Consider the following 18134-nt stretch of genomic DNA (forward strand, 5'->3'; position numbering starts at 1 on the left):
AATAAAGCAAAGTAATCAGGTGGAAAATCTTTCCATGATTTTTTTATGTTAATCCAAAGAGTTATTTTTTTCAGTGTAAAGGTGTAATTGCCCGATTATAATATGAATGTAGCAGTCTGTGAGATACATTATTTTTATTTTTGCCATGTTGATGTTGAAAGTTGTAAATTTTTTTGTTGTATTTTTTATTTTTTTGCAGAATAAAAGACGTTCTGAAAATTCAAAAATATAGTTTTTTCTAAGTTGGCCTGGGGAAAAAAAGTCTAATTGTAGTTTCAGTTGTGTTTGCATAGTAATTACTATTTGATAACCTGTGAATTAAAGACATAGTTTGTATTCCACTGTTGTGACTGTTTGATGTACTGGGCATATGTTATATTGCTAAGTGAAATGTGGAAATGCAGCTAAATCACACAGACATGATAACTGTTTGTGTGATATGTTCCCCTGTACATACAGAGGCTTGCAGTGTACTTCCCCCCTTACAGAGTTCTTGCATTTTTTACATTTTTGTCATAGTTAGATGCTTCCAATCATCAAACAAATTGACCTCAACACTTTGACAACATTGTTTTTGAGAAGAGGCATCCCCTGCAGCAGGTAAAGCTGTGCAACAATTTAAAAGAAATTGTTCTAACATAGTCTTGGCTAAACCTAACAGACTTATAGAATATGCTCATTTTTGGCTGCCGGGTGAAACATGATCTCATGTCAGTGTTCCTTTATCACACTAATGAGTGAAACAGTTAAATATTTAACTTCCCTATTTTCATCATCAATCTGCACTATTCATTCCCTATTAATGAGCAATAGTTCTTTGTGAGCAAAGGGCAGAAAAAAATGTCTAAATTATTTATTAATAATGTATTAGCAGGTAATTACATTTAATTCTAAAATGATCTAAAAATACCTGTTGATAAAATGTTACCTTATTGTGTTTTGAAAGGGAATATGGATATTATATAAACATAACCAACATTTGGAATTAAATATAATAAATAAGTAAGCTTTATGTACAGGCCCACGAAATAGTATTTTTTCTCCTACACTTACATTGTTAATATTTTTTATTGTAATATTAAACCTCTACAATGTAATATTTGTGCTTTATTATTCTGATTGCACTGTTTTAATAGCAACTCTGTGGCTGTGAGTAAAGATTTGTGTTCCCAGGTCGTAACAGCAGTTCTGCTGAAGGCAAACCTTCTCTGCGTCAGGGGACCTAATCCAGGTAAACAACCCAGGTTTCCGACCCAGAGTCAAAACGCACACAGAAAAACAGCCTAGGTAATGAAAGGTTTCCAGTCGGTTACGTTCCACAGAAAAACATTCAGGAAGACGATGCCCAGCAGCAGAGGTAGTAGGACCCACCAGAACTAGGACTGTAAATCCACATTATGTAAACTTGAGAATGTCACCGACCACCCCAAGCACAGTGGTTTCAGTAGAGTTCATGTTTTTAAATCCTGAATTTAAAAAAATGCTAAAACATAAACAGTGTCTCCAAAAAGAAATAAAAGGCATAGTGTGGTCAAAGGTAAAACCATAAAGATTAGATGAAAAACTTGACCCTCTTTTGCATCGGAGGCCTGAAAGCTGCAGACATGTTACATTGGCATCATTAGAAATCATTTCAAAATAAAACAAACTTGATTAAACTTAAAAATGAAGAAACGGCAAGATGTGTCTGTTTCACAGTGAATATATAAAATTAGCTGTGTGAGATTTTAGATTTTATCTCATGCAATAATTTTAATTCTATTACTCAAAAGAGTGGACTACAGGTGGCTATAACATATAAAAAAACATTTACATCACCTCTGACCTTAAGTAAACTTATTTACCTTGCACTAGCTGTTCAGGAACAACTGTAGAAAGACCTACACCAACACATTACCTGTCAAAATATCTCATTAAGAACCACGACTTGGACAAGGCTCACTGGCACTTGTCAGAGAAGAGAGCAGCAGAGGTGAGAAAAAGCAGTAAAGATCCCCATAAAACCTTCAGTCATGCTTGAGTTGCACTTAAGGACAGATTCACATGTGTGTGTACGTGTGAATGTGTGTGTGAGAAAGAGAAAATGAGAGAGAGAGAACGCTCCAGCGCTTCATGTAGTGTCAGGACTGATGAATGGCTCTAGCTCTAGGGTTTCCCATTACCCAGAATGCAGTCTGCTATAAACGATGTTTTGTGTAAGGCAGTGAGGACCAAAGCACTCTACCGCAAGATGCTGGCATCTTACCTGAACACCTGCTTCAGAGATAGAGTAATTACAAACAGACTTCATGATGAAGATAATCTAATTTCCCCCAAAATGAATCTTTAACACAATATAACAGGATTGTGATTAAAACCAAAGTTGGAAGATGCAATCACATATTACATCCAGCTTTCTGCAGCTCAACAGAACATAAAGAAAAATTAAGATAATTCAAAGCATGTATCAATAAAAAAAATTACACGCAAGGTTAAGTACAAAAGAGGATGATTAATGCCAAAACCAAAGCTAAGGGATTCTTGTTCTCTGATCTTTCCGTAATTTTAGGCAAATACAATTTTGCACACCCAATCTGCAGCAATTCAGTCTTCAACAATGAGCATCAAGGATCCCAGTTTGTCCATGAAATTTTTACAGCACAAAGTTTGAAAAAAAAATTGAATTTGCACAGTCACAAAATCAGAACACCTTATTTTTAAAAGCCTTGGCTCAGACAAAAATACATCATACTTTTGAGTGGATAAATGCTTATTCAGTTAATAAAAAGACAAGAACTCAATAAGGAATATGAGATAAACTAGAACTCTGCACAATGAAAAGCACAGAGATGCGTCAGTCATGCACTTAGAATCATTTTGCCTACAGATGCAATCCAGCAGAACAACGGTGTGTGTGAATCCGTATGCATCCGTCTAATACTGTTAATTTTAGCTTGTAAAAATCGCTCATTGAAGCCAATTAATTATAGCTTTCCACACAACTCAAAACTTATTTTGAGGATAAGTTTTGCATCTGCTATTCCTCTTATTTTTGTGGAGAGAGAATGAAGTTGTACAACACTATCAGGAGAGGAAAGTATATGGGATGGGTAAAGAGTTTGGTCACTTATCTATAATGTGTAAGCAACGGCGGAAGAAAACACAAAAAACCCGGCATGCAAATGTGGCATGTAAATTCTAGTAGTACATGCAACGACAAGGCTCAGTCAAGATGTGTTTCACATTTGGCCTGGGCTATGTCATTTTCACACAGGAGTAAGTCGCTCCATTGTAGCTCTGGCAGTGACTGAAAGGCTAACGTATGCCTGTACGTAAAGTATGAAGTCTTTTAAACTCTCCGTCAGGTTCTCAAAAAAAGTTTACACTGTATCAAACTCCATTAGCCGACAAGCTTTACTGTCCATGTTCAGGAGAAGCATTCCCATAGTACGGTGCTGCTAACACCGTATTGTACAAAGGGAAGGGTGTGCTTCGAGTGTTACTCTTGCATATAAATCAGATTTGAGGAGTGCTTCAGCATAAGTTGTTTGGTCAATAGGTTTGCCCTGCTGAGCTCTTCAGCTTCTCCAGAACTACCACAGATCTCATGGCTGCTGCTCCAATGAATGCCCATCTTTACTTAACATTACAGTTAAACGCACTCTTTGCGATGTTTAATGATGACTTGCACAGTGCTTCCTTAGATATTCACAGCTTGGGAGTTTGTTTCAATAACATAATACTTCTGTAAACTACTCCACAACATGATCTCTGGCCTGTCTGGTAGGTTTCTTGAAGCAGTTTGCTCACTGAAAAACTCTGACCTTTGCAAAGCCGCTTTATCTTTTCTGAAAGTAAAGTGCAAACAGATGCATCCTAACTCTTTATCAAGATGCTTTTTACTTTATTTAGATGCAAAAACCCTAACCCCCTAACCCTAACCCTAACAGACTGTGATACAAATTCACAGGAATCTTATTAGATTTACTACGTAAAAATATGTGAAAACCATGTGCATTTTTCTGTTGGACTGTCACATAAGATTGTAATAAAAATCAATATAAGTTTGTAGCTGAAACTTGACAAAATGGAAAGGCCAAAGGGGTTTGAACATTTTATAAGGCACTTTATATAGACCCACTTAACCCCATTGCTTGGATTTTATTCCACATTTTTCACTGGTACCATCTCCAAGACACAGAGAACTATCAGTAAAAATGGCAAAGAGGCAGTGATGCAGAACATTTACAGGAGCAGACACTACCATCTTGAGCATTTATGCATTGTATCCAGACGTCTGACTTCATATAACGTGCCTGAGCAACTGTGCTTCCCCCAGCCCCAGCTGATTCATTATTAAGCACCTCAAATTTTTAAAAATGGGAACCACTTACATTGTGTTTTGGGTTGTCACCTTTTTTACAGGTACAAGCAGGAGGACTTCTATGAAAACGTGGTTGGGGACCTCAGGTTTACATTCTCAGCCACCCACACATATACACAAATGAACAGCAAGAATGAAAACCGAAAAACTAGTGATAAGCTTCGTCATGTGGTGTTTTACTGAAAACGTGGGCCACACAGAGGGTAATCTGTTTTTATACAGGGCATGACAGCTAAGACAGGGTTAGGGCTCTGGGGAAACGAGAGGATATTGCTGATAAGGTCTAAGGTACATTTTAAAGAAGATGCCTGACACGACAAATGTGAGTCACTCACTCGCTGTTCATGTTTTTCTCTAGATAAAAGGCTACAACTATAATGCTCCTCCTGCTACAATTTATCTTCTCCGTTTTATGACTCAAGGCAATTTTATGAGCTCTAGACGTAAATTTAAAAAGGCAGAGAATGACAGGAAACAACCCGAGGATAGACAGTTTTGGATTGATCTTTCTTATCTATTTCTTGTCATTCTTGTCATACATAATCATTTGAAAAATGTTTAAAATGTTGGTTATTTAGGAATGCAAACGACAAAGAGCAAAACAACAAAGCTGATGGCAAATGGCTTATGATCTTGCTGGGATACTGAAAAATGCATGTTACAGTGATATAAATAAGAGGGGATGAAGGATTTTCTTATGCTCACTTCTTGAGCAGTAGAAAACAGAACATGGCAGGCAGATAATGTATCAGTAGCTTAGCCATCTTAAGCACAAGGCTGAGCTACAGATATGTGCCTTGACGTTGAAAGCTGATTGCCTCTCCTTATGTTCATCAGATGTACGCAAGTAATTTTACCTATAAGGAATTAATTTAAATAAAAAAAATTTTCGTTCCAGAAAAACAAGAAATTTCTTAAACCAGTAAACCAGTAAATGTATTCAAAATCTACCTTCCTATTTTACCTCTTTGATTTGCTGTGACACAGCAAAATAAAATCTTCATGTCCTGACTGTATTACAATCAAAAAGTGTGGTGCACAAGTAGACTCTCAAGTTAATATGTGTTATTTAGCAAGGGGAAGCCGACAGCTCGCTTTTGGTCAAGTTGGTCAACTTCTAAGGAGGCAATCAGAAATCTAAGGCGAGGGAGCAGGGCTGTAAACTTGAAATCGAATCGTACGGGGGCGAGCTGGATGAAACAACTACAAAACTGCTTTTAATTGCTGTTGCTCGACCCGTGGGTAACCGGATGGATTTTCTTCTCTTTTTTTTCAGCTGCTAAAGGTCTGTCTTTGCTATTGGTCTGGGTCTATCTGTTTCTTTTCTCCATAATAAGCTGTCTCGATGGACTCAGGACAGAACAGGTGAGCTCTGCACCTCACTGCTCATTATCTAGGTGGACAAGCAGTGATGAAAAATGTATAGGAGAGGGCAGAGCAGCCTTTTTTTTTATTTGCTGTTGTCATAGTAACTGCAGAAGCTGCTAATAAAACTGTCATTAGTTACAATGTACATTGAGTGCAGATGTTAATTTAAATAAGGAAAATTTCTTTACATGTTTTTGCTATAACTTGTGGTTTTGTTTTGATTTGCCGTAAGATATAACATAGTCCTTGGATAATTAAAGCTTAACTTAGGGTTTTAATGGACTGATCTACAAGAAATCCAACTTAATAGGAAGCAATTGACATACAGGAAGTGACTAAAGAGTGCCATTTTGAAATGGAGGTTTTACATTGTTTTATTATCTTCTGAGAGATCCCGGTCTCATTTCTCTGAAACCAGTTTTCAGCTTAAATAAATATAATTTATCATATTTATGTAATAAATTTTAATTATTAAATAAATGTATTTAGATAAATGTATTTATTTATTTAATTATTAAATACATTTAGATTAAATAGAGTATTTAATCTAAATTTTAATGTTTTAAAATTTAGATTTTAAAACATTTGTTTTGACTTTTTGACAATGGACAAAAAAAGTATACGAACTTATCTTTTTTTTTTTTAAGATAAAACTGTCTGTTTCTTTATTTTGTGGGGATATTGCCATTCTGCTGTTTGTAACACTGACAAGAGACAATGGCAGAGTCACTGTCCTTTGGCCAGATGACAAGATTTGGGAAAGATATTCACAGTGTCCTTCTAAATTATCTCACTTCACAAACTGAGCAGATCTCCTACCTGTTCGGTCACGAATGGCGAGATTTTTCCCTTTCTTCAAGACAATATCCAATTGGTACATGGCTGGACAAGGCAGATGAGGCTGAGACTCTGCATTACTAGGTCCAACAATGTTGATCCCCTGTAAACACAAGAAGTCCAAGTTATACAAATACTTCACTGCTTTTTAGGACTTCTATTGCAAAAATAAAAGTAAAGTAAATATCATAAGTTTCACCCAAGTATTACTTCTTTGCTAGTCAATTTCATGGGTTGCCATTTTCAATGCACTTATTCCATTAACATTACACAGAGGCCAGTTTAAACCAACTTTAAACTGGTTTTAACCAAACAGTTTTAAGAATACAGGCACTTGTTTTAGTAATCCAAATGTTTACATTTATTATGGCTCTTAAAAAACTAAAAAAAAAAAAAGAACAAATAAGTTCTTTGAAGACAAAAGAAAATATTTTTAATTGTCTCAAAATAACACAAAATGCCAACTTAGGTAGTACAGTTGAGCATTATTCAAGGAGAAACTCATTTGGCACGTTGATCGCGCTCCCTGTGTTCAAGCTTCAAATAAAACATTTTCCATATTAGCACTACAATCTGCAAGTGCAAAGTATCTCCATGCATTGAAAAAAATTATATTTGCAAATTACATATTATGTGCTCCCTGATATTTACTGGGAACTGCTGAGTTCATGCACGTTATTGTGAAAGGCTAGCAGCATGGGACTCTTGTCTACTGCCATCTTTTTTTTGCATGTCATGCTGAAGGCCTGAGGTCAGTGCTGCACTTTGACAATGAACCCCCCGATGGCTGTTTCTATGCCGCTCATTTGCAAGCCACAACAGGAACTGAGCCACTCTATGGGCTTCACAATAACATACTATCTTATTCAAGCTCTTGTAAATTTGAGTCCACCATGTTTATTTCTCATTGTTGCCCATCAGGCAGCCCTTTGGTGAGCACTGGTGTCATATTTCACCAGCTGTGGTGCTCAAACATGAGGCTAATAATAACTACAAAACAACATAAAAGGCTTGAGGACCACCAGAAAACAGAGAAACTTCATAAAACTTATTACTGTAAATAAGAGATATGGGGAGTTTAAATAAATTGATATTTAGGTTGACCAAATATCAAAACATTAATCACAAGGCGTTGTTTATAACAACACTGACATTTTTGCAAAAAAAAAACTTTCTAATTCTATATGACTGACTTACAGATAATATTCTCGTTTAACATCTTTAGGTTATGCATCAAGGCCTAGAATGTTGTCTTTGCACATAGATTCAGAATTTCAAATAAACATAATAATAATAAACATAATGGATAAAAATAACAAAAAAAAGTTACAACCTTAATAAAAGTTAAAGTAAATTTTATTTTTTGCAAATCACCTACTCTTGTGTGATTTACAAAGTCATAATCAAATATAACACTTCAGTATACTACATACCCTGATAAGGTAGCCTTTGACTTTCTTTTCTTCATTTTTGTTATGAAAACCCTATTTAGCAGATTTAACAAAAGCAAGTACTGTTTCATTCAATGGCTGATTGACAGATAAATCAAAATGTTTTCTTTGAAAAACCTCCACACACATTTCAACTGTGCACATAAGTCACTGACATTTAGCTACCTGGCTCTGTGTATGCATTAAACCTTTACTGAGGGGTTCTAGCAACACCATGGCATTCAGACTGTAAATGTAGCCAAATAACGCTGGCCGAACAGTGACAAGATGAGACCTACTGAACATGACAACTTTACAAAAAATATATTAAACTACATAAGGATTAAGAGTATGATAATAATTTCCATGTATTGTTTTTTCTAAACATACATAGCAGTGCACAAGCATAACAGGTGTACAGGATTTGAAATGGATTTGCTTACAGCAAAGCTTGTTTGAGTAAAAAACAGGTGCAGGATTAGATAAAGCATGCAAACAGATGAACCAGACTGATATCCTTTCAAAACCTAACTCGAAAACTCAGATAAAGGAAAAAAAACAAAACAAAAGCTTTTATATACAGAATTAGTAGCAGCAAAAACATGAGTGCAAACAAATAGATTCTATTTCTTGAACCAGTCTCTTTGTTTGGTTTTTCCTTTGGGACACAGTCAGGACAGAGAATCCATCTCTGTTTAATCCCTTGGGCCTAGATCAGCCCTCAGCCTTCAGTACTAATGACCACAGAGTGAGATGGACCGAACATCTCCACATTCAGAGTCACAGAACTGGAACACAAAAGAAACTAAGTCAAAACTAAACAAAAATTCTCACACTTATCCAGTTTAGTGCTACAAAATTTTGAAGGTAACAAGAGTGATTTTAGCTAACCTGAATTCACATAGCACGATTTTTTATTTAGTTTATTATAGCTAATAAATTTTCTACTAATCAAATGTTTTCACTGACATTGTTTGGCTGCTGTTGTATGTCTTTAGCTTTTAAAATGTCCGTTTTAACTGTTAGTATGAATACGGTTTAGCACTAAATGTAACTTAGCTGTTAGCCTTGAGCCATTAGCCTTTCGTTGTTGGCTAGATTGAGTCCAGATGTTCAACATTGTTCAGGTTATCATTTTATACCACAATCAAGTAATTATGTCACCTTCAGTTGTCATAAATATGCAGTATGTATCAAATATGACTTAAAGAAATTTAACTTTGCAATTTAACATCTTGAAATTGGGCCTCTCCTGCCTGGTTTTTGCCCTGCAGTTATTTGCTCTAGTGCTGACTCATTTTTCATCAGTGTCTATATGAATAACACTTTGTACATTGGTATTTTTGACTTCCCAACATCCAAACTTGTAAAATTAGCTTCAAATGACATCTTGGGACCAAATGGTGTGTGGAAACTGCTGACTGCATATTGGTATGACACACTGTGTCCTTAGTGTCATGTTGTGACAGTTAGATTGCTATAGTGAAGTAAGTCATGGCCCAGCATTAGATTATATTTTGACATACAAAAACTGAAGATGTAAGCCACATGAGATTTTAAAATAATTACAGCCAATATCAATATGGGTTTTCATTGCAACCTTTCCCCATCTGCATCTAATTCACAGGAAGCCACATTTTTCAGAATGTTTCAAAACACATTACTGTGTGTTCGGCCTATCAGATGATAGGCCGAACACACAGTTCGGCCTATCATTCAAATCATTGCCAGCACTATGGCAACTTTGAAACAAATTAAGCAAATTGACCAGAATGTGGAAGACAGCAAGGCTGCAGCATGGTTGGTAGTCTTCCAAGGGAGAAACAAGTTTGACAGGCTTCTGCACACCTGAGGCTGACAGACTTAGCAGGATTGTTGTATGTTAGGAACTGGTAAATAAATTCCAGACCTCTAGTTTCATATAAAAAAAGGACCTTATTGAAAAAGACAGACGATGAACATTGTCATCAATAATGCCACTGACAAAAGGTGAATAATTTGCTCCATGCAAAAGAGCTTTTATTGTGATTTCTGTACTGCTGTCTCTTCAGCTGTGTCATCTCAAATAGTTACGTCTCATATTCCTTTAAATACCAGTATATTCATGCATTTATGTATTGTATTTATTTTTATCTCGAATGAGATGCTGAACCTGTTTTAATGACTTTTCTATCCCCGGTTGTTTGGACAGTAGTCTGATGTGTTGGTATTTAGCTGGCTCATAAACAAGTGGACTCTCCTATTAGACTGGTATTTACTGCTCAGCCAGGAACATTTTTGTACTCTGGTCAGTTGTCAGTGGGCACACAGTGTGCTCAAATTACTGGTCATACAGATTTTTTTGGTTGCATTTTTTCTGTTTTTTTGCTGGCTAATGAACCGTTTCCCTATATGTAAAAGCCAAATTGGTGCTTTTGTTTTATTTTGGAGTTGAGTTGGCTCAAAGTAACTTTTACTGGATATGTTCGAGGACAACAGTAATATAGTTTTGATCCTGCTCTCAAAAGATTGATTTAGTTTGGATGGTGAATCATCCAAACTAAATCAATGTGGTTGATTTGGTATGGTTTTGATGTGGGAAAAAATGTGAATCATTGTTTTCTAACCCATGAGGTTTAAAATTTAAACTGTGATAAAGTAGGCATTGTAGATAAAAGATGTCAAAACAATTTAGCATGCTTTAAATTACATCCGAGTGTACACTTTAGGCTAAAATAGTGACGCACAGTGATTTGGATAAGTAACTTTATTCTGATTACTGGATTTGAAATAGCAATGCATTGGATTACTCATTACTGAAAGAAGTGGTCAGATAAGACAAAGGCTGCGTTTACTCTGCAGCCTGAAGTGACCCAATTCCGATTTTTTTGTCAATTCCGATTTTTTTGTCAATTCCGATTTTTTTTGCTGGGGCCGTTCATGCTGCCAGTAAATGCGACCTGTATGCGTTCTGAGGTATGAACGGGCCAACGACCTGAAAGTGTCGCGCATGCGCAGTAGAGGGCGCAGTAACATTGAACATCTACGATGAGAAGTTTATCAAAAATGTGTTCATTTGTTCTTCAAATTCACATTGTTTAGTCAAAAAGTTGTTTCTCCAGACATTATAAATTATGTTATACTGAATCTAAGTTGCAACACTGTATTCCAGTGTTATTGTAGTCAATAGAAGAATGTGCGCCTCTGTTCTACTGCCGAAAACACAAATACTCCAGACACCATGTAATATATGCTGTCTAAGTTTGATAAGGGATCTTTCTAAAGGTTTATTAGTAGATTATGTGGACATACTTTACAGTAGTAAGCATTTACTGAGCTCAGAGACCTGTTAAAAAGCCATTCAAAAAAATTAGTCCAATGGTTTTAGCGTTATTGATGTTCTCGCACCATAATAAGGTTTTAATGTACAATTGAAATCCCAAAGGTCTCCATGCAGAATACTGCAGCATGATCTGACTAACAGCTTTAGCCATAATGGTTGTATAGAGGGACTTTAGCATTAAATCAATAAAAGATCGTAGACAGAATAACTTATGACTGTACACCTGTTGTTGTTCTTTTACCGTTCAGTCCCTGATGTAATCACAAACTGGAAATGGTTGCATGACATTTTCATCAGCCTATAAGAAGGAAGACGAGAAAGATCAATGTGAAAAACACATTTGATGTGGTCTGACATCTGACCGCCTATCCTGCTCTGTTTCTTTTTCACAATGAGTATGAACAGAGACTGGTCTCTCTCTTCTAAGGACTATCTGCTGAAAAGGATGCCCCCTGGTCTCCGAGTAGCAATAACCAGGCCAGCCATACACCACCTCTGATGATTTCACAAAGATTGCCAGTGCTCTGTTCATATGAAGACTGAAATACCTGTTGCCTGTAAGAAAGCCCCAACACTGGACAAATGATGATTTCACATACACACACACACACACACACACACACACACACACACACACAGACATATGATAGGCCTGTCACAATAATACATTTTGCCGGATGATAAATTGTCCTAGAACATATTGTGATAAAAGATAACATTGTTGTTTTAAGAGCATTTTCAAGTAGTATAATAGTAATAATGGCATAAAAATGCAAGAACGCATTTTCAAAGGTCAATAAACTTTCGATTTTAATAAACATTTAAATGCTGACACTAGAAGACATTTGAGATATCCAAAATAATGAAAGAAAACAACAGAAACAACAAATTAAATAAATTATTAAGTCTCTGTAAACAAAATTATCTTTCAAAAAAGGAGACCAAAACACCAGACTGAAGACTTTTATCATTCAGTTTTTGGTAAAAAAAAAAAAAAAAGGATAAATCAAACAAATTAAAATTATTGAGTTTCTTTTAATTTATTATATAATTAATTGGTTTCCTGCTTATTGTGACAGGTCTACATATGGATATTGTCTTTTTGTGCATGTTGTTTTAAAATCACCATACTTAGGGTCAGGCATTGCCTAATGCCAAAGTGCCAGTGTTCATTATGAGTATAGCTTTTCAAAAGTGAAGAGCTGACCATTTTTAATATCTGCCTTAGTACTTACATAAGTTTTTGAGAAAAACGTCTACTTTGGAATACTAATCAGTCCTATGTTTCTTTCTGGGCAGCATATCATAACAGTTACTTCTTTTGTGCAAGAGTAGCCTGTAGTTAGCCCTGGGCACAGTATGTAGCCAGATTCTCATTTCTCACAGTGATGGCAGGTAATTTCCATGCTCTGAATGTCCCTTTAAAAATATCCTGAACCTATTTCTGCTTTGTCATTAACAGAAAATATCTTTTTGCCCCCTTTGTCATAGCACCATCAATTTCCATGTGAAAATCCAGCCTTTATTTATTATTTAGCACAGCACATGGTGCTTTGGCATTTTTTCTCAGGAAAAAAGTACTGTTAAAAATCTTAAAACAAAAAGAACTTTATATCTTAACTCAATTTACTGTACTGCACATTGCATGCACTCAATACTAGGTCAGTACTCTTTTAGTATAAAATACTGCATGACAGTAATCAGCCTATGGCTGTGTTCAGGAATTTAGGAAGCCCAAATTGCTTTACATGTTGGCCATTTTAAGCACATTTTCCTTGTTGGATCTGATGTCTCTCATCTTCTTTTACACAAACTGGCTGCAGCGTCACTAAATTAACCAGAAAGTAAACATCTGAAATCTAACTCTGTATATAATAAATATAGAATCATGTAGTTCAACTCTTTGAATGGAAATTCTAAAATAGAGATTTTCATGATGTTTTAAATTTGGTGAGATCAACCAGTATAAATATATATTATATGACCTATACTGAAAGAGTTTTGCAGTGCTATAACTGGGTTTGTCATAAACGCAGTGAATCAATGAAACACAGATCAAACAAATCCCATCTACAAGCTCTATTCACTTCACTCTACTAGAGCAGTAGAGAGGGGCTCTGCTGCCCCTTTCAAGAATGTTGCCAGATAAACTTTAGTAGTTTTATCTGCTGACAGAGTGATAGATGGCCGTTATCTAAATCATGCTGCTGAGCTAATGGTCCTGATGTTGAGGTGTTGGCATCCCGGGGTTATGTGTCTGGCAGAAAATTAGATTGCATTGTTACGAGTCTTTCTTGCAATTGATGTCCAATCCTGAAACTAACTTCTAATTAATGTTTGCAGAATACCTTGATCAGAGCTCAGATGGAAACATTGTGCCAGGACTATCATTCGCAGCAAAAAGACTCCCGGCAAGTCATAATGCACATATTTTAAACACGTACATAAGACAAGTATTTAAGCTTTCAAAAATATAACTAAGCTAACACAGAACCACACGGATCCAATGTTCCCAAATAAATAAAAGGAAACGATGTACTCTGAGTGCATCAGAATTCATTCGTTCTGATGGAGTTTAAATCTGTCATGAAAAGAGTGCTGACCCAGAGTCCCTCCTTCAGTGTTCAAACCATAGAACAACAGCATGGTACATAGACGCTACGATCACAACCTCTTATTGTAGGAAAGGCTCTTGAGGTTTGCCAGTGAGGCCTAATACATTGCTAGAAATGTATTCGGGTTTTTTTGTACTCACTCTAAATTTAGAACATACGGGGGAGGAAAACACTGTAGAAGACTGAGGTTGTTTCCAGCTGTATATATATGTCTTAAAATCCTCCTCTTATATTTTATGTAAGACAGAGTAAAAATTCAGTTTAAACAACAACATATTGTACATTTTTACAGATTCTTATCTTTGTTATTTTAAAAAGTAACTCATGCATCAACAAAATGTGACACCTATTATCTGGTTTTAAGAAAAGGATAATAAACATTTGCAGATTTTGCACCTGAAATCACCAGCTACTGACTGAGTCAGACGGCAAAGGTGTTAGTAACTTTCATCCATCATTTTTTTAGATGACAGGTGAACTGAATCCAGTACTGTCCGTCTCCGTCGCATTCAATCCATCTTTTTACTCTATTGTGTCAGAAAACCAACTTACTTGTCTAGAAACTGTTTAACTTGTCTAGAAATTATTTTAATCCCAATTTGGAAATCCAATATCATACAATGCCTTGCAAAAGCATTTGTGAACCTTGAAGTTTTTACAAAGTCAAACATCAATGCATTTTATCAAGATTTTATGTGACAGACTAACATGAAGTCGTTCGTAATTTTGAAGTGAGAAGCAAATTTACATAACTAGTTGCACTGGACTTTATCTAAGATAAACCAGATGTTAACATAATCTGTAGAAACACAGACATTTCTGTTTGCTAAATGCCACACAAATCAAAGAAAGATATTTTTATTCTTTCTGTCAGTGTCAGAGTGTTACATAGCCAAAGATGGATGGAAATAGAAACTTAGAAAAGCCTCAATTTTGAATTCATGGTTTAGTAAAATTTACCTTATACTTACATTTGTAAAGAAGAAAAAAAAGGCTGTATTGTTTACAGTGAGGAATAAAATGTAATGTTGTCCCAGATATTTAAATATCTGCAGTCAACAGTATTTTCTGAAATTTTTCTGAACTCTCAAACTGTATGCAGTTTGATCATTTTACCCTCAAAAATAAATTTCTATGTATGGTATGTGTTTCAGTATTTTATTTAGGAGTACCAGAGTTTATTTGAAAACGGTTTACACCACCATGTAACCTTCGGCTTCACAATCACGCACTATTAGTTTTATAAAGTTCCGGTGGTGTTGTGGTTATAAAAAGGCAAAAATGTAAAGACATTCAAAGGGTGGAAATGCTTCAGTAAGACACAGTTCATTAAAATCACGTCGCATCAAACATAATCTCAAAATTGCTGTGCAGCCCATTTATTAATGCTGATGAGAACCTTCAGTATGCGCGGCTATAAGAGTATGATTGCTTCTCAGTATGTGCAGGCTGACCCTATGTAATGTGACAAGAGCCACTCAACTAAATAATGAGGTTTCTTTGGTGTGCTCTTTCCCTAATAACAGCCGAGCAGCCTGCTGTATAAATTGCAACCTTCTTCCCACTGCAGCCCCAGATTGAGGTAATTATTCTTCTGACGTAGCAGGTGGAATGACAGGTAAAGCTCATATCTGCTGGAATGAGCACAACTGAATCAACACACTGCATCATACAATTGCAATTCCAACTTGACATTAGAAGTAAAAGCGTTTTATCAAAAATAGACACTTTGGGACATGCAGAGAGAAAAAAGAAATTTCTCTTCGGTTCCATTAATTCTGATCGTAAAAGATGACTTCACAGAACAGATGGTAGCACATCAGTGGCCCATGATCATAAATGAGAAGTCTAGAGAGGCAGCCCAGCATGGATAAAGTAGAAAGCAATGAAGTGATTAAGTAAAAAAAATGACAGTGAATGAAAAGGAAAGAGTTAATTTGTTCAGTGACACTCCGAAAAATCTATTCAGCTACAAATCGATACTAGAAGAAAAAGACTCTGGTCTTTCCTGCTCAGAGAAATGTGACATGGATATTTCTAGTATCTTTCAATCAGGAAGGAAACTCTGCGCATGCATAATTAATCACAAAATGTTTGATGCTATCACAGTTTAAAATTCTGGCAAGGAGTGTACGATGGAGCAGAATGTGCTGTTTATGTTCATCATAAATATACAGTACAACGTGTACAAACTTGTTACACAAAATAATCAATTTTACCAATTACATGAGATTTTTATGGCTACAGAAAACGAAACGCAACTGCCTCATGTCATGATAATGAACCTTTTTAACAAGTGAATTCTTAAAAGTTTTAGGTTTTGCTTATCTGATGGTTTCGATAGCATCAGAATTACTGGACTACATATTCCCAGGCGTAATTAAAAATACACCGCAGCTCTGAGACTGATCTTTTTTTCGCCTTTTCCGGCATTTCAGCAACTTGAAATGATAGAGTTCAGGGGGTTTTGCGCAGGGAAAGTTCTCAAAAATGAGAACTCGGTGCAGCTGAATATAATTTCTGTGTCTCTTAACTGTATTTTGCAGCAGTGACGAGTTGTGTCCAACATCTTCCAAAATCCTTTTTCTGTCCCAGTTCGAACATTTTCAGCCAAATCTTGGTCTTCATTTGGAAAGCATGGTGTGTACGCTTTTTTAAAGAACTTACTAAGTCCAAAATAAAGCAAAAACTCTTTTACATGAGCAAAATTAACCACAACTTTTTTGTAATTATAGTTTAACTATTGCCCAGTCTGTTAATCTATTTCTCTGTATCTCCTACTCACTCTTGAATCCCTCTGTTGCTCTTACAGCTTTTAGAGATTCTCTAAAACAACAATTCAAAGGATGACATGGTTTGATCAGTGTCCTGTTTTCTCATTGCCAGCATATCCTGCTCTCTACAGAAATAACCCCTTCTGTCGGACCTGCTTTACAATAAATGACTTCCCAAGGATCATCCCCTTATAATGCCATCAATCCTCCATCCATGATTACAATCAATAGCTCTGTGACATCAAATAAGTACTTTCTGTGAGGTAAAGGAAATCCCTCCTAATTGAATGATGGCTTATGAAGAATTTATGCTTAACTACCAAAAATAAATCTTGCATAACCTTTCAAATAACAAGCAGCAGGGATTACTGGGGCACATGTGTGCCCAGATAAGTGCTTGAATAATGAGAAAGTAACTGAAGAACAGTGCTGATTACTCACAATGTTTTCACACATATAATGAAAATACTTTTGAAGAAATTTGGTTCATTTGAATTAATAAACATTGTTTAAGATAATAGATTTTGCACTATGTTCACAGTATTGGCTATGTAATCAATAGATTAGATGGATTTCTCTGGTATAATAGCATGCAGCGACTGCAATAAGGTGGTTTGTTTTGGAAGCTAATTATCAATAATAAGTTGTTTTAAAATAAATCAATAAATAGCTGCATTGTGGTTTGGTCGGTTTATTTATTTTTGCCTGTTGAAGTAATTGCAGGCTTTCAAATTGCCTTTTTGAGGTATGCACCATGTCCAGATGTGACTGTTTAGTATGCTGTTGCTCCATTAGTAGGAGGAAGCTTTAACCTCATAAACTGTGGCTCCAGTTTATGCATGTTTTACATGCATTTGATGGGAAACTGGGCTTCATCCATAGCTAGTGGTTTGTCCTCTACTGGTTACCAACAGATGAGAAACCAAGTGTTTAAAGCAACCACTGCAAGCAGCACCAATTTGTGCTGCTTGGTCTGCAAATAATCACCAGACAAATCTTATATTTCGGTCAGATATCATCTTACGGCACTAACTGGATGTATCATGACTCATCTATAAAGTAATAGTGGAGACTAAAACCAGTAATTATACTAAAGGTAGAACTTTAATTACACATTTGATTTTTTTCAATTATCCATTTAGTTTAAAAAAATGACATTTAAGTGTATAATTTGACAAGAGAACTTCAGCGACTTGCTTGACAAATCACTCATATTATTATGGTAATCCTTTGTACCATAATCCTTCATAATCTTACCTCAGCTGCCCTCCGTGTGTAACTCTATGAGAACTACCCTTCCTGGATACTTGGAATATGAACCCAGTTTTGTTTCCTTCTGCCAGCTGTTACAGGTCTCATCCTCCCAGTTGTGCCAGATGAACTAAAACCTGCAATACATTCTTCTCGGTTGTGTTACAAAATACT

General features: G+C 35.8%; 1 protein-coding gene across 7 annotated transcripts in view; it reads right to left on the reverse strand.

Annotated features, from left to right (window-relative positions):
- Nucleotides 1–18134, reverse strand: part of mctp1a (multiple C2 domains, transmembrane 1a) — a 139040-nt gene that overhangs the window by 91831 nt on the left and 29075 nt on the right. For all 7 annotated transcript variants that reach the window (XM_016677008.1, XM_016677000.1, XM_016676986.1 and 4 more), the window contains exon 2: nucleotides 6551–6671. In XM_016677008.1, the coding sequence (XP_016532494.1) occupies nucleotides 6551–6671 (121 nt within the window). The remainder of the gene's footprint in view (nucleotides 1–6550; nucleotides 6672–18134) is intronic.

Source organism: Poecilia formosa, unplaced genomic scaffold, assembly GCF_000485575.1.
Source record: "Poecilia formosa unplaced genomic scaffold, Poecilia_formosa-5.1.2 Scaffold5, whole genome shotgun sequence".
NCBI classification, from domain to species: domain Eukaryota; kingdom Metazoa; phylum Chordata; class Actinopteri; order Cyprinodontiformes; family Poeciliidae; genus Poecilia; species Poecilia formosa.